Genomic DNA, 24,184 nt, shown 5'->3' on the forward strand with positions numbered 1-24,184 from the left:
TACTCCTCTTGCTCTGTCAGAAGTCCATTTGACCTTTGACCTTCTACAACTTAGTTTTTAAACCTTTGAACCTTAGTTTTTAAACGTTTGCTGCCTTGAGTATGTAGCAATCGTTATTAGCTATTACTATTCGTAAGTGTTCAACTTTTGCTTATGTGCCAAGCTTTTTTCCAAGTGTTGACCATGGAGGGAGCACTTAAATGAAAACCACTATGTGAGACTCACATAGATATACTTCCAAAAGAAAAATATGCCATACGTTTCTCTTTACCTGAAACATCTCAGTCTTAGAGATCAAATAGATAAGTATAATTCTCTTGCCATTTACACTAATTTTTCCTTAACATTTATTAGGGTGAATGTGGTTTTGGACCTACCGTCTTCAGATCTGCCACTTTAAAATGGAAAGAAAGCCTAATGAGCAGGAAAAGGCCATTTGTTGGAAGATGTTGTTATTCCTGCACTCCCCAGAGCTGGGTAAGAACATTACTGCTTGTTGACCTTTCATCAAAAGTGAAATATGTGACAGATTTCCAACTTTGTGTGAATTTTTAGTATGTAGGTTTTTTCCCCTCTTTCCCCTCCTCTACTCTGAAAGAATGTAGCAGGTAGTCTTTTTTTTTTGGAGACAGAGTCTCACTCCGATGCCCAGAGTAGAGTGCCGTGGCGTCAGCCTAGCTCACAGCAACCTCCAACTCCTGGACTCAAGTGATCCTTCTGCTTCAGCCTCCTGAGTAGCTGGGACTACAGGCACATGCCACCATGCTTGGCTAATCTTTTTCTATTTTTTAATAGAGACAAGGTCTATGCTCTTGCTCAGGCTGGTCTTAAACTTCTGAGCTCAGGCAATTCTCCCACCTAGGCCTCCTAGAGTCCTGGGATTACAGGCATAAGCCACCGTGCCCAGAGCTTAGTCTTAATTGACTTAATTCACTTTTTAGAACTGAGGCCCACTTTTATAAGCCAAATATTCCAAATAAAGATGTCAACTCAATTTTTCTTTTCATTTATTCAGTAAATATTGGTCCCATAATTGATGCTAGGTAATATTCTAGTTCTTTTGTGGTTTTCATATGATTTAGGGTGAGAGTTGAGCTTACTTTCAGTTAACTCTTCCAAAGAGTGGGTGGGAACCTTTGTGTACCTTCTGGGTGTTGAAGTTTAGCATTTAACGTTAAAATCCTAGCAATATGAGAGAGAGAGAGAGAGGAGAGAGGAGAGGGGAGAGGTCAGAATAAGAAGTTAAAGCTGTGACTTCACTCTTAGCTTTTGCTAAATTTCTGTTCCTGGGGCGTTTTGACTTTGTGATAGTGAAGGACGGTCACTGAAATGTCAATGTTAAATGAGTATTTAAGAATGAGTGTGTACGGGTTTGTTATGTGTATTTTGGTGAAGAAACACAAACCTTGTAGTATCTTCCACATTATGGTATAGTTAGTATTTAAGAAGAGAGTTGATTAGAGGAGAGGTGTGCTTCTGCTGGCAGTGGGAGTGAGGGATGAGTGAGCACAGGAATGTCGGATTTCATGTGCAGTGTTGTAAGGCAGTAGAGTTACCTTTTAAAAGGTATATCTGGATGTTAAACTCTCCCTGGGATAGACTAGTTCCTAGGATGTAGAATTTCTATCATTTAAGTGCCTCCCATTTATAGAGGTTGCTTAAAACCTGTGTGAATAACTAACTGTGCTGTGTGAAGTTTTTACTCAGGGTTGGGTTGGCAGGAAGTAGAATTCTGAGTCTGATATAAAGGGATTTTTTAACATGGGAGAAAATATCGTGGAATCCAAGCAGTTTATGTTCAATGCTCAGGTCTGCTCAAGAATGTTTTGTTATAAATACTGCTTGTCTTAGACCATAAGTGCCTTGTTGCAAGAATTTGGTATTAATAAAATTGAAGGATTATGGAAATTTCTGGTTTAGAAATAAGGACAGTTTACATTAATAGGTCAGCAGAAATAAAGATTTATTAGAAGGTCATGTGGCTTTTCTTTTTAGATCTGGCATCTCCTCTAATTCTAATTTTTAATGTTTATTCAAAAAAATACCTTAACTACAATGTATTCTTAAGTCAGAGGACATATAGGAAATTATTTGATGATTGTGATGGTTTGGAGTGGGGATTGATAGAGTAACAGGTAATTGATTTTTGCTTAAATATAGTACCTGATGAAGCTGAACTTGATCTTGAATTTCTTCCATGGCATGTTCATTAAAATATAATTTGTTTAGGCTGGGTGTGATGGCTTACCCCTGTAATCCCAGCACTTTGGGAGGCTGAGGCTGGAGGATTACTTGAGGCTAGGAATTTGAGACCAGCCAAAGCAACCCTGTTGCTACCAAAAAGAAAATTTTGTTTAAAAATATTTTTATAGTAAGTTTTTGATATTTGTTATCCTTTCTCTGAAATCCCATTTTCCTTTTATTTAAGGAGATTTCACTTACGTATTTTTATATTAGGCAGCCTAAAGCTCAGTGGCTCATGCCTGTAATCCTAGCATTCTGAGAGGCCAAGGTGGGAGGATTGCTTGAGGTCAGGAGTTCAAGACCAGCAAGAGCGAGACCCTGTCTCTACTAAAAATAGAAAAATTAGCTGAGCAACTAAAAATAGAAATAAAAAATTAAGCCAGGCATGGTGGCAAGCACTTGTAGTCCCAGCTACTTGGGAGGCTGAGGCAGGAGGATCGCTTGAGCCCAGGAGTTTGAGGTTGCTGTGAGCTAGGCTGATGCCAGGACACTCTAGTTTGGGCAACAGAGTGAGCGCAACAGAGTGAGACTCTGTCTCAAAAAAAAAAAGTATTTTTACATCTTTTGTTGAGGGTACATTATATTTTTTCCAGCATGTATTTGTGGAACAGTTACCTTTTGCCCACATGGATAAAGCTATAGATTTTCTCTGTTGTCTGCGTCTGTCTGTGTCTTTAAAGATCACCTGTACAGAGGAGGACCTGTACATTTTCTCATTAGATGGACAGTTATTTTAGGGGAATAGAAAGCCCATATTCTTTGGAGCAAGATCTGGGATGCATTTCTAAACCCTTGTCAGCCTCAATTTCCTCACCTATAAAATGAGGATAATAATTCTTATGTGTCAGGATTATTGGAAGATTTAGTAATTTAACAATAATTGCATGGTACTTAGCATAGTCTTTTTGAATTTGGGAGATACTGAAATCTCTGGCATAGCTTCAGCTCTTTCACTGTGGAGATGAGGAGTGGGGCAGGAAGGGGAAAGGCACTATTTCCTTTGATTTCCTTTTATTTTTTAAATCTCTTTCTTCCTCAATATCCTTCCTTTATTTCCTTTGATTTTAAGGTTTTAAGGATTAATTTTGAGTTTGTAACTTTTTTTGAAGACTGAAAAGTACTTTTTAATAAAACATATTTTTTCTTCATTACTTAGATTTTTGAAGCAATGCCTAACTTTATGCTTGAATTTTAGAAGTCATTGAGAACTAATAATGTGAGATCTTCACCATCAATCCAGTTGTGTATTTATGCCTACATTTACTTTGTTTTATATAGGATAAATTTTTCAACCCCAGTATCCCGTCTCTGGGTTTGCGGAATGTTATTTATATCAATGAAACTCACACAAGGTAAAAAGAAATTTCTTCTGCTTCTAATAAATCTAAAAAGGAAGATTCCATAATGATCAATTAACACACTTTAAGATGAAGTTCTTTATGTTTTTGACAGTTAATAGAATATGAGCTTCTGACATAAGAGGCTTTATCTAAAAATTGGAAGCAATACAGCCATCAGAGAGACCTAATAGTATTGTTACCACGGCTGTAATTATACATATTTTCATGGGAGTGTAGATGTCACTTGTCGTGCTCTTTGACTTATTCATATACTGATTTTGCATATGAAGTGTGCCAAAATGTGGGAAATATTTGTCTGAGGGGACATGCAGGTTCAAATGTCTTAGGATCTATTATGACTATTTTATGCTTTAAAAAAGTATACCTGATTAAAATCTGCCTAAAATCTAATACCTAAGGATATTTTTCTCTATTGAGCAAATGTTCTTTGATTTATTATTCACCCAAGACTTTTCTTAGAATTCTTACTTCCAAATTCCAGGCATATGGGGATAGGCTAATAGGTACCAGAGTGAGAGAAAAGGCCTTTGTTTTATCTGAATCTGGGCTAGGGGACAAGGAAGGAGGGTTGGAAGGCCGTGTGAATGTCTGTGAGGCAGGAGAAGCAGTAGCCAAAAATGCTGCCAGTCCTTGTAACTCGGAGAGTAGAGGCCTGGAATGGGGTGAGTGGGTAGGCTCAGCTGATGAGAAATAACTGAAACTCTATTGAAAAGTTGATCCGAGAAGTCAAATACTTAAAGTTGAAACTTTTCTGATGTTACTTCTCATAGTTTGATGATGAGATCACATATGAGAATGATAATACCTGCATATATGGTAAATCTTTTTAAAAAAAGAACTAAAGTCAAAGACATGGAACATATTTTTCCCATTCCCAGGCTAATATTCTCTCTCTCTCTCTTTGATTTAAAGGAGAGAGATGAGACTCTGGGCCATGGATTTTTTTTTTTTTTCCCTTTTCTTGGTTGACATGATTAAGATCTTAAGAAAAGGGGTCTCCTAGAGTCTCTTCTTTGTGCAAGTAGACATTTTGTATACAAAGCCAAGAGGTGTGTTTGTTGCTCTCAGTTAGATGCAGTTAAGAGAAAGAGCATTTGCTGTATTGATTAGGCCATGTGAAACTATTCAGTGAAATAAGCTGCCTGTGCAGCTGTTTAGCCCTACATTTATATGAAGCAAAGCCTAAACATTTCTACACAGCCATGCTCTCACACACACACAGTCATAAAAACAATGCTTTCAGTCAATTGCAAAGGGATTTCATAGAGAACCTGGACTTTGTACATTCCAATAATACTTCTGAAAATGTTTGCTGAAGGAAGAGTTTAGAATTAACACAACATATTGGGCACATTTTCAGAAGATTGAGTTAAAGGAAAGGAGGAAGAAAAAGAGCATGGCAGGAAGGAGAGATGAAGGAACAGGTGATTCATAAACAGGCCACTCTCAAATTACTTTTTCTCAGTTAAGGGCTTTTTGGATCTTTTCAGAGTTAATGGATTTATATTTGAAATCTGCTACTGTCTAAGGCATCCTCAAACTACGGCCTGCGGGCCACATGTGGGTGTTTTTGCCCGTTTGTTTTTTTACTTCAAAATAAGGTATGTGCAGTGTGCATAGGAATTTGTTCATAGTTTTTTTTAAACTATAGTCCAGCCCTCCAACAATCTGAGTGACAGTGAACTGGCCCCCTGTTTCAAAAGTTTGAGGACCTCTGCATATCATTATGGAGGAAATGATCATGCTGCATTATGTAATCGTTACAAATGGTTCCAGATCATTACGTAATGGAGGCTCGTAGGGTTCTTATTCTGAACTCCATCTCTCCATCCCCTCATCTAGACACCAATAGTCACTCTCACTGACAGGCACATGTCCTATCCCTTAGGTATGTTAAAAATGTGAAGAACAAAAAAGAACTTCTGGCTTTGTGAGCCCAGAGTACAGTTATTTAGATCATAGACCAATTATGCTTGACTTCTCTCAAATACTCAGCTTTGTCAATTCAAATTGGAGAGTGAGTGATTATCTAAGAAAAAAACTATAATAAAGAAATTAGTCCTTCAGGGTAGGGAAAGACTTCCAAATTTATCTTTTTATAGCCCATAGCTATAACTCTAAGCTATATAGCTTATCTATGTTTAATATATATATATATATATATATATATATGGCATTCAACATATTTGCTTTTTTAATGATATTAATAAAGTCTGATATTTTGTTGCTTTTATTTTTATAGTAGGGTTATTATTCAGCACAGTTAACACTATTCAAGCATTAATACACAAATTCCAAGTTTTAATTTTAGCTAAGAGTACATGTAAGAAATTATAAATAAAATTGGCTGCACAGCATCCTGAACTACTAAGGATAATGTGCTACAGGAGAACCCTAAATCTCAGGAATCGATGACATTAAGCTTTGTTTTTATGGGCAGAAAATCAGTGTTTAAGCAACTTGTTTTAGGTGTGCCTAGGGTACTTCTCTGCTAATTCATCTTCACGTTGCAGGCACCGGGGATGGCTTGCAAGACGCCTTTCGTATGTTCTTTTTGTTCAAGAGCGAGATGTTCATAAGGGCATGTTTGCCACCAATGTGACTGAAAACGTGCTGAACAGCAGTAGGTGAGGGCTGGGCACTGGTGTGAAGGTGGGCAGAGCAGGGGTTGGTTGTGGGAGTGGGAGGGGGAATAATTCCCTTTAGCGACTTGTAATTTCTCTGAGACTCTGTCTCAATAAGTGTTTGCATTTCCACACATTAAAGCTCCAAAGGAAACCAAGGAAAGGCAGGGGAACAGATGGTTTTGGTGAACTGTGCCCTGTGGGAATAGCAGTCTTGTTTTGTGGATTAATATTGAATGCGTTTCTAAAACACGAGTGGTTTAAGGAGGTTTAACCTCATCCTTTCTCCCATAAGTCCAGTGGAAGATTTATAAAACTGGATTGGATTTTTCCTTTTACCTCACTGCTTTTTGCTCTATGCTGTGATGTTTTGATCTTGAACTGTGCCTTTTTAAAATTACTGGTTTGATTTTAAAAAAATTTATGTTTCTCTTTGATCCCTCCCAGAGAGTTTTACATATAGTTCTAATGGGGTCACAATAAAATCAATAGTAAATTAGGTCTTCAAAAAAAAAAAAAAAAAGAAAAATCACACATTACTTTGGCAGTGGGCTTTTTGGTCCTTCTGAGTTATATGCCTAAGGGGATAACCTTCTTTTTCTTTCTTTTGCTATGGTGCAACTTTGTGTCCCTCACAGCATAACTGAAATGTAGAAATTCACATAGTTGTCACCCAGTGAATTTGAATTAAATTCTTAAGTCTGCTGTCCAGATTCCTCAGAGATTCATTGATTTAGGAATATAATGTCCTTAATATTTAATAGACAGCCAGAAAAAGCGCTTCTAACTTGAGCTTATTCTCTCATTTTATCACATAAAGAGACTGTACATTTTGTTTTGTGATTTACAGTTGTGGTTGGGAAAGTACTGAGTACAGACTGTAGCATAGAGCCAGTTACATTGTCTGTCCTTACCTTTTCAAACCAGAGTACAAGAAGCAATTGCAGAAGTGTCTGCTGAACTGAACCCTGATGGTTCTCCCCAGCAGCAGGCAAAAGCCATCAATAAGGTGAAAAAGAAAGCCAAAAGGATCCTTGAAGAAATGGTTGCCACTGTCTCACCATCAATGATCAGGTATTAAAAGGCAAGGCACAAAGCTTTCAATAAGAGTCATCCTGTTTTGAGCAAATAGGTCTGAATCATTGGATTTTCCTCTCCTAGCACAGTGCTTTGTCCAAAAGATGTTTTTATATATTCTGATGTTAAATTCAACTCTTCTTTGTGTTCTCATTCAACTACCATGTGAAGTAGCACTTTGGTAGGTTTGAAAGTGCCTTTCTCTCTGCTAATTGATAGCAGCCAGTGTGTTACTGCTGATGTCTGCTCTTCTAGACAGTTGTGAATCAAGTTTCACGTATCCATGTCCTAAAGGGAGTGGTTTGCATGCGTTAGAGGGGTCATTCTGCTCACCAAATACTCATTCGGCTTGGTCATTCACCTCTGAAGTATAACGTGTTATTAGCGTGAAATGTGATTTTAGTTCATGATAAATGGATACTTCTATAAGTAGCACATGTATAAAGTTCTCTAATTCTGCACTTCAGATGCATGAATGCACGTGAGTGTGTGCACACACACACAAAGTAATTTATAAGTACTCTTAGGTTGTTCAGAAACTTGAGTAGACAAAAGTCAGCAATATATATTCATATATATAAATATATGTACGTACATTAAAATTTTCTTTCTTTTTACTTTCAGACTGACTGGGTGGGTGCTGCTAAAACTGTTCAACAGCTTCTTTTGGAACATTCAGATTCACAAGGGGCAACTTGAGATGGTTAAAGCAGCAACCGAGGCAAGAATTTCTGTGCATCTGTCCTTCCATTTTTCTCACATTTGTAGAGTGATTTTATAGTTTCTTTGGAAATGTTGTTTTGTATACTGATGTGCATTTCAACCCATTTGGGTGGTTTTCCTCATCTGTGATAACGTGGGTAACTGTATTTGGGGTAGAGGAGTGGAGTAAGGGAAGACCCACCAGCAATAAACAGGATTCCTTTTGTAAGTTACCTGCAGCAACCCTGAAAATCTGGTAGAACAATCCTTATTTTATAGAGGAGGAAATAGAGGCACAGATCGAGAAATAAATTGTCTGGTCCCAGATAAGAAGCATCTTGCCCCAGATTTCAAACCAAACCAGGCTTTACTCCAAAACCTGTGCTCTTTTTACGAGAGTAGATCTGCTTCGCAGAAGGGATATATATAGAACCAGTTTGATTACTTTTGATTATTCTTTTTCCTCCAACTCATTTCTGTTGTTACAGTTGTTCTTGATTTTAGCTCTATAAGTGCTAAATTGGAAGTTCATATTATTGGAAAATGTTTTTAAAGATTGAGTCAGTGATTAGCCAGTACTGGAGTGACTCTAACCAAATATACAGTTACAATGCGATTGAACTTTACATTTGAATTTTAAATTTGGCATTTTTCCCTTTACCAGACGAATTTGCCGCTTCTATTTCTACCAGTTCATAGATCCCATATTGACTATCTGCTGCTCACTTTCATTCTCTTCTGCCATAACATCAAAGCGCCATACATCGCTTCAGGCAATAATCTCAACATCCCAATTTTCAGGTAAGATCAGCTTATTTTGACATTTAAGATATTAAAGAGATTGTGTTTTGAATTTTTGGTTTTTTAGTGTACATTTTGATATGTGTCATTGTAAAATGACATTGGCCTTTTTTCTTTTATTATACATGTTTATTTAAAATTTGGAGAGTACAAAAAAGCATTGAAATTATCGCTATTGTTTTTTTTTTATATTTTTTTAAAATTTCAGTATATTATGGGGGTACAAATGTTAAAGTTACATATATTGCCCATGCCCCCCTGCCCCCCTCGAGTCAGAGCTTCAAGCGTGACCATCCCCCTAATGCTATTATTTATGTATTTTGTATGGAATACTTGGTGAACTGTGAATACCTAGACTTAATGGGCAATATTTATCAAATGGATAAGAGGCAATTAGAAAGGCAAGATAGCAAATTATCTTACCAGGCTCAGCAGTAGGGAATAGTATGTGTGGGGGAGTGAGGTGGGCATGGTGGTTATGGAATGGTATAAAGGTAAACGCAAATAACCATACCTATTACTTTGACCTCATGATTCAGTAGAGCTAGAACCATGTAAGAAGTACAATATAATGTGAAAGGTATCTTTTGGAGGTGTTTAGGGGAATGCAGTACATTCCGTTCAGAGGAAATAGTATGTACAAAGGCAAAGAGAATCAAGAGCATGGTATAATCAGGAAGTGGTGGCCAATTAGGTGAGGTTAGAGTATGGGATACATTAGGAAGGGTCAGAGACTGGAGGTGGTAGCTGCATAGGCAGTGAGAGTTAGATCAAAACAATTTCTAAGCTGACAGTTTATAATCTATCCTGTACTTGAGAAATGACATGTTTGGATTTGTATTTTGAAAGGTTATTCTGCATTAGAAAGAGTTGATCAATTCTGATTCTATTACAATAGTTCAGGCAAAAGTTAATGAAGGCTTAAATTAAAAGTGTAGTAGTGCTCTTGGAGAGCAGGGCATAGATTTGAAAAATATTTAGTAGATTGAATTTACAAGACCCAGTGCTAATCCAGCTTGATAGGGCTCAACAGAGGGGGGAAGAGGGAGGAAGACTCGCAGGTGTTTACCACCTAAAAAACTGGGTAGATGGTGGATCTGATCAGTAATAAGGAATTGGTGAGGAGTAGGTTGAGTTGCTTTGGGAAATTGAAGTTTCAAACTTCAAAGCACAAAGCATCTCTGAGGTCAGGTCTGTGAGTGGGTAAGAGGAGGATGAATTTGGAAAGAGACTGGAAGGGAATTGGGCTGGCAGCTCGTGCAGGTAGAGTCTTGCAAAATGGCATTCATCACCTTTGTGTGCTGTGAAATCTGGTCATCAGCCTCACAACCCAAGGAGCTCTTTCCTATTCTCTCGGCTCAGAGTTCTATAGCTAACTAGACTCAGCTAGACTGCAGAGAAACTGTTCATTCCTGCAGTCAGTGATATTTACCTAGCTGTGCTTTAGACAAGAGTGAACAAAATACATAGTCGTTGCCATCAAGTAGCTTATGATTTAATGGGGAAGGTAGATAAACACCCAGCTGTAATACAGTGTGATATGACCCTACAAGGTAGACATGCTTTTCCAGGGATTAATTAGACTATCTTTACTCTCTAGGGATCAAGGGACCTGAGAAGCTGAATTAGAAAGTCATGAGAAAGTTTCTGGTGAGGATAGCCTTAGAGTGAGGAGGACTGTTCATTCCATCGGGGCTCTAGGGAAAGCTTGCCTCTTGTAAACTGAATAGTTTGCCTTTCTTGTAATCAGAATAACTCATGTACTCATCTCTTCCATGCCTGGTCCTCAACTAGGATCTCTTGGAAGTGCTTAATACACACTGATAATTTGTTATAATCCCACTTTCTTTTTCATGACTCTATGCCAGTCATTGTGTAGCTCGTCTTTCCTTCAGACATAGCAGACTGTAGATAACCTCACTTATTTATTTGCAGCTTTCTTTTGTTACATCCCAGCCTACACATTCATACACCACTTCTCAGGGTATGTTATTTTTACGGATGGCTCATTTCATTCATGAATTTATTCTGCAGACTTTTTCTCTGAAAGAGTGACATTAAGCTTTGGCAACATCTTACTGTGACCTCCTTGTACTGACTAGAGGATACCAAATTATATATTAATGTTAGTGTCATTCTATTGGAAAAGAATAGGAAGAGGCTGTGAGTTTGGAAAGGTTGACCTAGAAAATTTCAACTTCGTATCAAAATTCATTAGTGTTGTAGAAAGAGACATGAGATTGGGAAAAGAATTGTTTTATGCCAATATATGTGCAAATACTGCAAACTTTTGTTTCATGTTTTAGGAAGATGGTTTTTCTTGGTTTCAGTTGGATAAAATTATTTTTGTCTCACAGGGACCTTCTCTAAGAAATAATTATTTAAGAAAATTTACCCTGAGGAGCTTGTGTAACATCACATTATTTTGTAGTTAATGTGCCATGTGCAAATTTCAGGATGTCTCAGGGTCAGTGTCTTGAGACCCTTGTACAGGGTTTTAAAATTTAAAAGTGTTTCATAATCCTTTTAAAATATATACTATCATTTTTACAGAATATATATCATACAAACTTGTTTGGCTTAGAACAGCTGTAATAGAGCTTCATTATATACAATATATTCCAAAGGCTGATGAATAATGTAAATGACTAAAATATGACAATAATATGGAAAATGAAAAAAATGTCTGCATTTTTGTTAGCAACTCAAACAGCACATATGGCTTACATCCAATTGGCAAATGTTTTCAAGTAACTTGGAATTTGAATATTCTTTTTACATTTTTCTTTGTAAATAATTCATGCATTCTTGAATTTATAGTACCCTGATCCATAAGCTCGGAGGCTTTTTCATACGACGGAGGCTGGATGAAACACCAGATGGACGGAAAGATATTCTCTATAGAGCTTTGCTTAATGGAGTATGTATGATCTCTAATTATCCTTAAAGCCATTATGTTAGTTATCATAGTGGAAGGGAAAAGATACTTGATTTGAGCTGACATTTTAAAAAAGTTGCTGAGTGATTATTGCTGGGGTATGAATTTGATGATTTTTTAAATCACCAAAATGTTGCATTGGAGGAGCTGCTTTGCTATTATTGGTGTGAATAAAATATTTTGTCAGTAGTGAAGTTATAGTTTGTTGTTGTTGTTGTTATTTAAGATTTAGTTTTTCTAAGCTCATTCTAAGTTGGGTGGTCATGAATTCATGTGTTATTTTCTCTTTATATCACAGCATATAGTTGAACTACTTCGACAGCAGCAATTCTTGGAGATTTTTCTGGAAGGCACACGCTCTAGGAGTGGAAAAACCTCCTGTGCTCGGGCGGGACTTTTGTCAGTTGTGGTAGATACCCTGTCTACCAATACCATCCCAGACATCTTGATAATACCTGTTGGAATCTCCTATGATCGGATTATCGAGGGTCACTACAATGGCGAACAACTGGTAAGGGAACTAACTGCCTTCACAAAAGCTGTCTTTACTTTTCAAGTGTTGTTTTTTGATGTAACTTTTAGAATTTAGATTTGCATTTAGAGTTAACTGAGAATATTTTTTTGATAATCTCTAATTTTAAAGCACTGAACGAAACATGGCTGAGTAGGCAAAGTGAGTAGCTTTCCTATTCTATGTCAACTTAATTGGTAGAGCACATAAGCTGTTTTCCTGTGCTTGATTGAAATGAGAGGATTAGATTGATCGGTACAGACCTTGGTCATGGGATTGGGAAATGAGAGAACGCTTGCTCCTGAGTTGCCATTTCTACTGTGGGAGGTTATCTGCGATTGGTTCTTTCTGGGGTTTACTGCTTATGTGCAGATTTAAGTTAGGTCCAAAGAACAGGTAAGATCATGTTGGCAAGCAACTACAAATTAATTTGAGAAGTGGTGGTAATTTTTTCAGAAAACTTTTTATTACTTTTTATTTTATTGTAGGTATTGTGTAATACCTACAAAAAAGTACATAAATCATAAGCATGCTTTTCAAATTATCACAAAGTGAACGTACCCAAGTAACCAGCACCCAGATCAGGGAATAACATGACCAGGACTCTAGAAACCCCCTTTTGTCTCCCCTACCACTATCTCCTCAAGGATAGCCACTTATCTTGACTTTTTACAGAACAGATTAGTTTTGCCTATTTTTGAACTTTATGTAAATGGGATAATGTAGCACGTGGTCTTTTTGCATCTGGTTTCCTTTGTTCAAGCAGTGGTTCTCGAGATTCATCCATGTTGTTACATGTAATTATGTTATAGTTGGTTCGTTCTCAGGGCTGTGTAATAGTCTAGTGTATGAATATTCCTCAATTTGTTCTACTATTGAAACAGAGTTTAGCTGTGTCATTCTTGTAAATTTCTCTTGATGACCATATATATTCATTTTCTTGGGTACGTACCTAGGAGTAGAACTGATGGGTCATAAAGAAAATGTGTGTTCAGCTTTAGTAGATACTGCCAGACAATTTATCAAAATGGTTTTACCAACCTACCACTCTTATCAGCAGTCTGAGAGTTTCAGAGGAATTTAGTTTTGTTCTTATTTAGGGTGGAAGTCTTGGGCAAGGAACTTGTTTCAAGTTTATGCCTCCAAACATGTCGGAAGCTCAAAGACATTTGATATCCAGAGGGTTTGGAATTAAGTGCTGGGTTCTTACCTGCATGGCACTCTTCTCCTCCTGCTGCGAGTCTGTCCTCTACGTGTGCCCTACTCATCCTGTGTCTCAGAGGTCACATCTGAGTCCTTGTGTCTGTTAGGCTTGTCATTGTGCCTTGTGTATAATAAATAGTGCTTACCAAATGAATAATCAGCTCAAAGGCCACCGTGAGGCAGGATTTGGCATCCAGTTGCCTAATGTTTGGTATTTAGACTCTGGTGATCAGCAGACCTCTCAGTGGCCCCTTTGATGCCGTATTTTTATCTGAGAACCACGGAACCATTTTTCAGGCTGTTAATACCCTTTTATCCTTCACTAGTTTGTAGTCGTGTTTTTGTGAATTATATAAATATTGTACTAAATAAAACAGTGTTACGTTTTGTTTTTCGTTGATTGAATTGCCTCTCCCAATGATATGATTGTATCTTTTAACATCTTTGAATGCCAAACATTTTTTGGCAGGTCTCAGTTGATGAATACTTACTTTCCTTCTTCATTCAGTGTTGTGTTTCTCAAGATGAACCTCCAGTTTCCATTAACAGAATGTTGGTGTATGCATTAGCTTTGTTTCTTACCACGTTGTTCTGATTATTGTAATTTAGGGCAAACCTAAGAAGAATGAGAGCCTTTGGAGTGTAGCAAGAGGCGTTATTAGAATGTTACGAAAAAACTATGGATGTGTCAGAGTGGATTTTGCACAGCCTTTTTCCTTGAAGGTGAGTGTGAAATAAAGCACAACTGGGGTCAGAAGATTTGGGCCTTAGAGCTGGCTTCCATGGTACCTCTCTGTGTGGGGCCACAGTTTCCTCTGCTATAAAATGAGGACTATGACACGAGTGGTGCTTCCTAAATTTTTTCTACCAAATTTGCCTATTGACAAAGCAGAATGAGTATCTGTTTTGGGGAGATATCAGGCTCACTATTTATTGCTATTTTTTTTTTTTAATTCACGAGACTCTTATCTGGTGCTTTATAATATATATTGGTATATTACATTTTGTTTTAAAATTGCCGATAGGGGAAATTTTTCAAAACATCTCCCCTAAAAACTGGTAAAATTGACAGGTAGGATGATGCTGTGTCTTTTTGAGTGGAATCTACCACCCACACGTCCCAAGGGATAGCGCCATCTTCATTGAAAGTCTGGGACTGGCAGGTCCTTGAGTTTTTTTGTGATTTTTAAATTCTTAAGATTTTCAAATTAGTAAAGGAGAAAGAGAAGGCTGGGTGAGGAAGTAGGGGACCTAGGGATAAGGACCTCTTCTTATGTTTCACTCCTTGGCTTACCTTTAAAAGATTCTAACTGCTGTGCTAGATGCTTTCTGGCTTTCAGCTCTTAGGAACCTCATCATTTCTTACCACTTTTCTTTTTCTTTGTTTGTAAACTACTGCACAGCTTCTCTATCTTGCTCTGATTTGCTTTTGGATTGAGGTTCTTTTGAATATGATGTGACCCTTGGGTTGCCAGATTTCTTTAAAAATTATGATTGTGTCAGTTATTAGTATTAGTATTGGGAATGTCAAATAATTTCATGAAGATGTGAGAAAAGTTAAAATTTTCCCCATAATTTTTAAATGATTTTGTTTAAGCATTGATTCTGTTCTTTGTATCTTTAGTTCTTAAATTTCATGCTTAACAACATTCTGTGAACTATTCTGAACTTCTAAAGATAGTTTAGGATGTAGGAAGTATTTCCCATGCTCCATGGGGGGCCCATTTTGTAAACACCTCCCTCTTAACCTTTGGAACATCAAATTATATTTTATATGTTGATGTGAATGTGAGAGTAAATGATCCTATTGTGTCTCCCCCCACCCCCCAGGAATATTTGGAAAGCCAAAGTCAGAAACCTGTGTCCACTCCACTTTCTCTGGAGCAAGCATTGTTACCAGCTATACTTCCTTCAAGGTAAGATTTGTGGAAATTTTTTATACTAACTAAACTGTTAAATATCTGTTATTCTTACATTGCATAGAAAAGTAGGTTAACTTTGTTAAGAATGTCCAACTTCCTGTTTTCATTTCCTCATTCCAGTAATTTTTCTCTTGGTCTGATAAAGGATATTGAAATGGCATGTTTTCATATTAGTTTGGAGGTTTTTGATTATTTGTATATAAAATCTTTTTGAATTTTATGAATCATGTAGGAGTTCTTATTTGATTTGTGCTTTTTGAATGTTTGAGCTGAATTTTGTTTTGGTAGTAGATTAGATTATGCATATTGTACATAAGTGGAATGTATGAAAAAGTTTAGCTATTTGAATTTTGTAGAATTCAAATTGAATTGTAACTTAGAAAAATTGAATATGAAACTCTTCTTTTACTATGCGGAAGTGTTGAATTTTCAGAAATGTTTTAAAGTGAGGCATCTTGTTTTATGTATTCTTTTTGCCAGTGCATTTTGGAAGTGATGTACCAAGAGATTATTTAGTCATAACTAAATAAAATGTTTTGGCCAAGGGAGTGTATTAAATATAAAGTACATTATACAGGATAAAAACCCCAGAGAAATACTCTATTTGTGGTTTAAATTTCAAATAGGTAGTATTTTCAAGTATCTAATTCATTTATACATTAGTCACACACAATTTGCCTTGTCAAAGAGTGGGGTTGTAGGTTGATTTTCAAATAACTTTTCAGACCTAGTGATGCTGCTGAAGAAGGTAGAGACACATCCATTAATGAGTCTAGAAATGCAACAGATGAATCCATGCGAAGAAGGTTGATTGCAAATCTGGCCGAGCATATTCTATTCAGTAAGTAAAATGCCAAACTCTTTAATTCTACAATTTAGATTCAGCATGGTGTGGGGCAAACCATGCAGGTTTTAGAATCTGCTGAGGTTAGTTTCCACTTCTGGTTCTAATTGACGGGTGGCTGTGGGTAAGTTATTAGAAAGGAAGTAGTACTGTGGGGATTTGAGATAATATGAATAAAACATCTCACACAGTGTCTGGTAATTAGTAGGTATTCATGTGGTAGTTCTTGTGCTTTTTTAAAAAATAGTATTGTTAAAAGGATTTGTTGCCTCTTGTGAATGTGTGGTTTTTTTTTTTAATAATTTGTGGTATGATGTCTCGGTTTATAGTTGCATGTCCCTTTCTCCTTGGGCTCCATGAGTTTTTTTAATTCAGCAAATATTGTGTGGCCATTATGTACAAAGCTTTGTTTTGGCTGTGGGGAATAAAAATGGAATAATTAATGGTTCTGTACTCAAAGAGCTTATGCTCTTCTCAGTGGGATAGTTGTATACAAATAATTCAAGTGGGAGTGAACCCAGAGCAGAGTGTGAGTTGACTGCAGAACTGGTCTTCCTTAAGTTGCAGGTTGCAGAGTGGTGTGCTATTGCAGAGGCTGCTTTAAATTCCCGAGGCTGCCCAGTGGTCCCTTGGTGCTCAGCCCTGTTGGGATTTCCTTGTCACTATTCTCAGAGCCAGGATCCTGGTCGGATTCTCAGACTTTCAGCCAGTGCTGGCGGGGGGAGGATTTCTCCCCTCATCTTGCTGCTTCCGCTCTGGCTATTCCCATTCCTACTTGACTTTGGGCCAGCGGATTCTTTCTTAAGCACATTTGATTGTGTCTCTCGCTTGCTTAAACTCTGGATACAAAATATAATACATTCTTATTGTCAAAAAGTTGGAAAATAAAGATAACATAGTTAGCAAAAACCCATGACCTAAATAACCAGTTGTGTTGCTGTGTAGGTTCTAAATTTTTTTTTTTATAGTTTTGTGCTATTTTCTACTTATAATACAAACATGTATTCATGTTTTTAAAAATTCTCTATAAATATCCTTTTAAATGGCTATATGTACTGAGTTCTTTTTTTGTAAACACTGGAGACAACTTCAGTTGTGAATTATGAAGTATTCATGAGTTCCTTATCATCTCAGAAAACTCAGAAATGTTATCTTTATTTCAGACCATTCCATGAATATTCTTAGACTTGATTTATATAATTTTCTGCAAATTCAAAGTGTTAGGTTATGCGTGACAGTCATTCTCAAATGTACTTCTGTGCCCTTCCTCCCCACCTCTGGCCAGATTGGAAGAGGAAATGCAAGTATATTGAGCAACCATTACCATGGGCCTTGTGTCAGCCCAATCATTTTATGCTCACACAGCCCAGTGAGCTCCATAGTATTTTTATTTTGCCACCGAGTAAACTGAGGCTCAGGAATTTAAGTAATTTCCCCAAGTCATGAAATTAGTAAAGAAGTAGGATTTGTGCCCAGATTTTTCTGACTTCAAACTCATTCCCAATCACCTCCTTCCCCACCCCACCGCACAACTCTGCCTTCATTTTAATGTGGTAAATTTTTAAGAAGAGTGAGGTAGAGTTGTGGTGAGAGAAGACTGCGGCCAGGAACAAGTCAAGGAATATGACAATGGGATAGCCTGGGGAACTAAAACAGGCTTGTATTTTGGGTCTTGGTATTTTAATAAAGGTGTCTTTTGTTCATTCACTAACTCAATTTATTGGCTTGTGTTGAAGATGCACCTGTCTTAGCCTGTTATATGATTAATAGTGATTTCTAAGGAGGTTCCATTGTACAGTGTAGAGAACATTGTGTAATGTTATTTTTGGTACATCACACTTATGGGAATGTGGTAGAGGACTTTTATAGTTTTAAATATTCTTATTTAAAATTTAGGTACTTTGAAAAAGTTTCAGCTGTATATAAAAAAAGTGCAACTAAGGTTTTGTGTTTGCCTTCCAGCTGCTAGCAAGTCCTGTGCCATTATGTCAACACACATTGTGGCCTGCCTGCTCCTCTACAGACACAGGCAGGTATGTCTGCAGTGTCACCTGCTTCCCCTAAATAGGAAGCAGGGGAATGTTTTGTCAGCTGTTTAAATACTTATTCAGCGGTAGATTTGGCCCATTCCTGGCTAGTACAATGAGGTAAACAAACAGTAAAATAAGCTGAGGACACTGTCCAGAGAAGCTTATCAATCTGATGGGGGAAAAATCTACATGAAAACCAACCAGACTGCTCAGCCTGCTTAATATGTGTAGTAATAAGACATTCTTTGATTAATATTATTAATGTAAATAAGGTATATTTCATTGACATGCAGTATGTATGCTGACAGTGAATACTTTATGAGGGAATTGATTTGTATTTTAGAACCTACCCTCTGCCCTCTCACAATATGCCTATCTAAGTTGTATGATGGGAGAGAACATGTCTGTCTTGTTTATAGTTGTGTTCTCAAACCAGATGTGATGCCAATATATAGGCACCAAGCAAATATTAATATTTGTCAGGAAAATACTTAAACTGAAGGGAATTCTTGCTGAAAAAGAAGCACTTCTTACTTTCAGATGGCTTTCCTTTCCCTTTGTTATCTTACACGCTCATATCATGTGTCCTGGTTTGAGTGTTCTCTGGCATGTGGAATACCTTGACATTCCCGGGGGACCAGCTTTTGAAGCCACTGTCTGACTTGCTCTGCATTGCTCTTCTGGCTCAGTTTTTGCATGTGCCAACAGTGAGCTGCAGGAAAGCCAAAGCAAGGAGAAAATCTTGGAATATTGGCCTTTGGGCCTTTTGGAAAGGAGGTTTTCCGATATGATGAGACCCTTTCTGTCTCTTTTTTTTAGGGAATTGATCTCTCCACATTGGTGGAAGACTTCTTTGTGATGAAGGAGGAAGTCCTGGCGCGCGATTTTGACCTGGGGTTCTCAGGCAATTCAGAAGATGTAGTCATGCACGCCATACAGCTCCTGGGAAATTGCGTCACGATCACCCACACTAGCAGGAATGATGAGTTTTTTATTACTCCCAGCACAACTGTCCCTTCGGTCTTTGAACTCAACTTCTACAGCAATGGGGTCCTCCATGTCTTTATCATGGAGGCCATCATAGGTATGTCAGGGCTGGAAATATTTTCAGATATTTTCATGGAAAGTACCTAACTTGGGTGATACTCCCTTGTTTGAGGGAATGCATGGCTATGTTTATAGTTTTCAAATGAAAATGTAATCTGCTGTTATATCACTATTTCTAACTATAATGAGTAGTTACTGGATTACCGTCTGCATTGTATTACACTTATTACTAAGGAGAGATGAGGTGCCTTGCTAGCCGGGAGCTGCAAATTTAATGAGACGACACATTATACACAACAGTAAAGTGAGGGGAGGGCCTCATTTGTGAGTAGAGAAAACAGTGAGGAAGGGTAACAGGGCACTGATGCTTGTGGGGGAAGGTTTTTGATGGAGTCAGGGTTACATGGAATCCTAAAAATCAAAACTTGTGGGATTTACTTCAATTTCTTTAGCAAATACAGGCTACTGTTTTTTGATATATTAACAATCTCTTAAGGTAGTGCAGATTATCCAAGCTAGGTGAAGTTGGTCCTGGAGACTTAGAGCTAGCAACTTCATTGTTGCTTTCCTTTCTCAGCCTGCAGCCTTTATGCAGTTCTCAACAAGAGGGGCTCAGGGGGCCCGGCCGGCAACCCCCCCAGCTTGATCAGCCAGGAGCAGCTGGTGCGGAAGGCGGCCAGCCTGTGCTACCTGCTCTCCAACGAGGGCACCATCTCGCTGGTGAGTGGAGACTCTTCCGTGTTCCTGTTCTCTTTTGCTTGAGTATTTTCATGAAAACATAAACCACTTAGGTTTTTCTCTTAGAGAATTTTTGGCCTACCATTGATGCTTTATATCCCATTCCTGGGTTCCGGTGACCACCAAACCAATATATTGTTTACTATCTCGGTTTGCTCCCTGGCTCGCTGCTCTGGCGAATCCTTCGTGCAGCTACGGGGCATGATGGGACAGACCGCTCAGTGTTCTCAGACAGTCAGATCCAAAGCTGCACATAACTGCACATAAAGCGCTGGGTCAGTGGTTCGTAAATAATTAACGCACCCACCCGTAGATAAAGGAACCACAGATGATAAGAGTCAGAAACAGCCTTAAAAATCATCTTGAGCAGATGATTTTTAAGGTTGAACACTTCTCAATTTACAAATGAGGAAATTAAGGCCCAGCAGTACTAATGAGCATTTGTATTATATTTAAGCACTTTTAGACATTTAATCATGAGGCATATATATTAAGCAATAAAGAGATTTCCCCCTTGAAATCATGAACAAATAGAATTCACATTTTATTTGAGTTCTGATATTCTCTTTTACTTACATGGCTGTGTCTTGGGACATTTACGAGTGCGTGTGTTCGAGTACAGCCCTCGTGCATGTCATTCTTTGTGTGGGGTGTATCAGTGGTGCTAGTGGGGAATCTGTTTTACATGAACTTTGGGTGACGGGAGGGGAGGGGTGGGGGCAGATAAGGCTCCTAAGATTGACCATGTCCTTTCCCTGGGTCTTTCTTGAGTTATGCGTATGTTCCGTCTCCTCATTGACCACTTTGTGTACAATTTTTATTGTAAGATAGCTTTTGCAGGGAAATTGCCTTATGAAGAAAGAGGAGCAGCTGCAGGGACCTTGCAAGCAGCCCTTCTGCGGGCTTGCTCCTCCGGGCTGAGAATTGAGCTCAGCGCCATTCGCAGGTGGTGCCACATCAGGTGCTCTGGCAGTCAGGGGAAAGCGGCCTCTTCTTGGACTTTGTCCATGATCTTGTGTTTATCAGGAGGTGGGCGTCAGAGATCAAAGGAGCAGTAGCCCTTTGATCAGTTGTCCAGTAGCAGGAGGTAGGTGAAAGAATGGGAATCTGGCAGCTACCTTGTATAGCGCTTTTTGTCTTTAAAAAAAGAAGCATAAGACAGTGACATTTACAATTGAATGACTTTTCTTTTCAGCCCTGCCAGACCTTTTACCAAGTTTGCCATGAGACAGTAGGAAAGTTCATCCAGTATGGTATTCTGACAGTGGCAGAGGTAAGAGGAAGAGCCTTCCTGTATTTGTCTTTATTTAGTTACTTGTTCTTTATGTCCTTATAATTTCTGCCAGTTATTTAAAGCAAATAATTACATTTGCTATATAGTCACGTTCAGATGAAGAGGTAACTAAGAAAGGGAAGAATAAATATGTTTTGGGATTGTTTACTATTTTGGCTCCTTTTGTATAAGTGGTATTGTCTAAAACACACCTTCACTTGATTCCGTGGCGTCCAGAAGTTTGATTCTAAGGTGTGATGTTGTATGTATCCATGTGCTTATAGCTTGCACATCTCAATTTTTCTTTTTTGAGATTTTGTTTTAATTTTGGTAGATTTAGTGTGAAGGGTATGGCTTGGGAGAGTAGATACCCATTTAGAAGGTGTGAAGTAGTTTTTATTTGATCTGTGTGGTAGCTCTCTGCTCCCATCCACCCTTTGTTTTCTCCTCTGCTATCTCCTGAGCTAATTGAGTTTGAAAAGGGAAGTGGACTGACGTGATGAATTGCTGAACAAAGAGCTGGGAAGGGACTTTGGAGAGGACTGCTCTGTCTGGGCTCCAGCTGGGTGGTTGTTTGTGTGCTGTGCATACTTACTCACTGTTGGTTGTCTCCTTGGCCCAGCAAGATGACCAGGAAGATATCAGTCCGGGTCTTGGTGAGCACCAGTGGGATAAGAAACTTCCAGAACCTTTGTCTTGGAGAAGTGACGAGGAAGATGAAGACAGTGATTTTGGTGAGGAGCAGCGAGATTGCTACCTGAAGGTACTTTGGTGAAGGATTCTGGTGGTCATTACGGTGATACATTAAGGGTTAGGTTGCAACTAGATAAACTGGGACTCTGGTGACTTATTTGTATCTGAAGTACCCACTCACTAGCTCTGGTACCTTCTACATAGTAAAGATACTCAAACTGTTCGAGTTGAGTAATACGTTACGTTGTTTAGTTTGGGTATCGGTAAGTGGAAAAGGAAACAAGAATGTGAAAAGTCAGGAAGATGGACATGATAGGTGATATCTTTTGTTACCCTCACGACATACACAGACAGGTACATACCTATTTGCCCATACCTGCACCTACTTCTCATGAGGTAGTATTTTTGTTCAGTCATCACCAAAGCAGGGTAGTACGTGGCAAGTACGGTTAGGAAGTTAATTTTGAGCTGTCATTGGCCTGTTTTTTTTTTTTTTTTTTTTTGAGAGTCACTCTTACATCCCTCCCAGAATTTCATGCATTGAGCTCTTTGCCTTCAGTTCAGATAAATCCTATTAAAAGAGAAGATTTGGATTTTTAAAAGATTATTCCTGATTTAGAAAAATCAATTTCATCTAATTTATATTTTTGAAATTATCAATAATGACCTATCTTCTCTGAATACCCTAAGTGGATTATTCTCTTTGCAGTGGGATAAGCGCTCTTAGTTCACACACACACACATACAGTCAAGAGGTATAGCTTCTGAGGATTCCAAATGACATTTAAAAATCCTCTCTTTTTTGATATTAGTTTCAAGATTGGGCAGTGATCTTGCTTTCACACTCCGGAGGGGCTTAACTAAACCTGTGTGTTTTCGGTAGATACAGTGAGAGCCTCTGTTGCCACAAAGCACCCTTCGCCGTGGCCAACACTCCTCACGGCGCTGAGTGTGGGTGAAGGCCATGTCGGGGAGGCAGGAAGTGCGGGGCCAAGGAAGGACTGCGATGATCTTGGTAGTCTTGCCTCATGGCCTTTTTGGCTCTTGAATAACCATTGAACTCTGGCTTCAGATCCTGGAGGGCCCAGCCTCTCAGAACCAGCCAATTTTCATTGATGACAATATGTCGTAATTATGGTGTTCAGTTCTAAAAATTTCTCCTAGGCAGTTGTTCAATGAACACAAGCCTCAAATACTGTAAAAGTGAATGATTACAGGAAAGAATGCATTTCAAAACCAGTAGTTGCTTCCAGCAGAGATTCTCTGCCTGAGGAGCAGTGGGCTGCTTTCATGTCATGTTAGTGTGAGTGGCCGTCTTCTTCAGTTACTGGTTCTTTAAAGAAAGTTCTCTGTGTGCTTGCTTTGTGTCTCTTGTCCCTTCCCCATGGCTTTGTCTCTTGCACTCCCAGGTGAGCCAATCCAAGGAGCACCAGCAGTTCATCACCTTCTTACAGAGACTCCTTGGGCCCTTGCTGGAGGCCTACAGCTCTGCCGCCATCTTCGTTCACAACTTCAGCGGTCCTATTCCAGAGCCTGAGTACCTGCAACAGTTGCACAAATACCTGATAACCAGAACAGAAAGAAATGTTGCAGTGTATGGTATGTTAAGTTACTGTTTGGTCTTCTTTTAAAAACTATGGTGTTTTTGGCTTAAGAAGTCTAATTGTACAAAATTGGAAAAATGCAAACGTGTCCTGATCTCTATAGAGTACTACTGTGTTTCTCCGAAAATAAGACAGGGTTTTATATTTATTTTTCCTCAAGAAGACACCCTAGGGCTTATTTTCAGGGGGTGTGTTATATTTTTCAAGTACGATACAACAATCTACATTGATTCAAATATAGTTAAGTCATCTTCTTCTGGAACATCATCATTAACTCTTCAAACCCCGACTTCCATCCTGAATTTCTTGCGACTCTATTTCCTTTAGAACCGTTAGCCCCAATCTCTCATGTCAAGCAATAGAGCTCTCATGGGGCAGATGAGAAGAGCTGCTCCGTTGTCTTTACTGCTCTGCGACGAAATGCATGGGTTGTGCAGATATGCTGCGTAGCCACGCCCATCACTAGGTCTTATTTTTGGGGTAGGGCTTATATTGCTCAAATGCTTAGAAATCCTGCTAGGGCTTATTTTATGAGTAGGTCTTATTTTCAGGGAAACACAGTACTATTATCT

General features: G+C 38.4%; 1 protein-coding gene across 3 annotated transcripts in view; it reads left to right on the forward strand.

Annotated features, from left to right (window-relative positions):
• Positions 1–24,184, forward strand: part of GPAM (glycerol-3-phosphate acyltransferase, mitochondrial) — a 63,681-nt gene that overhangs the window by 33,810 nt on the left and 5,687 nt on the right. For all 3 annotated transcript variants that reach the window (XM_012771569.3, XM_012771587.2, XM_012771578.3), the window contains exons 4-20: positions 355–477; positions 3,523–3,596; positions 6,119–6,232; positions 7,157–7,303; positions 7,931–8,027; positions 8,673–8,809; positions 11,630–11,729; positions 12,046–12,258; positions 14,071–14,184; positions 15,292–15,377; positions 16,109–16,224; positions 18,190–18,260; positions 19,077–19,341; positions 19,882–20,024; positions 21,238–21,315; positions 21,938–22,078; positions 23,418–23,607. In XM_012771569.3, coding sequence (XP_012627023.1) covers positions 355–477; positions 3,523–3,596; positions 6,119–6,232; positions 7,157–7,303; positions 7,931–8,027; positions 8,673–8,809; positions 11,630–11,729; positions 12,046–12,258; positions 14,071–14,184; positions 15,292–15,377; positions 16,109–16,224; positions 18,190–18,260; positions 19,077–19,341; positions 19,882–20,024; positions 21,238–21,315; positions 21,938–22,078; positions 23,418–23,607 — 2,209 coding nt within the window. The remainder of the gene's footprint in view (positions 1–354; positions 478–3,522; positions 3,597–6,118; positions 6,233–7,156; positions 7,304–7,930; positions 8,028–8,672; positions 8,810–11,629; positions 11,730–12,045; positions 12,259–14,070; positions 14,185–15,291; positions 15,378–16,108; positions 16,225–18,189; positions 18,261–19,076; positions 19,342–19,881; positions 20,025–21,237; positions 21,316–21,937; positions 22,079–23,417; positions 23,608–24,184) is intronic.

The sequence above is a fragment of the Microcebus murinus genome, chromosome 14 (genome assembly GCF_040939455.1).
Source record: "Microcebus murinus isolate Inina chromosome 14, M.murinus_Inina_mat1.0, whole genome shotgun sequence".
Taxonomy (NCBI): domain Eukaryota; kingdom Metazoa; phylum Chordata; class Mammalia; order Primates; family Cheirogaleidae; genus Microcebus; species Microcebus murinus.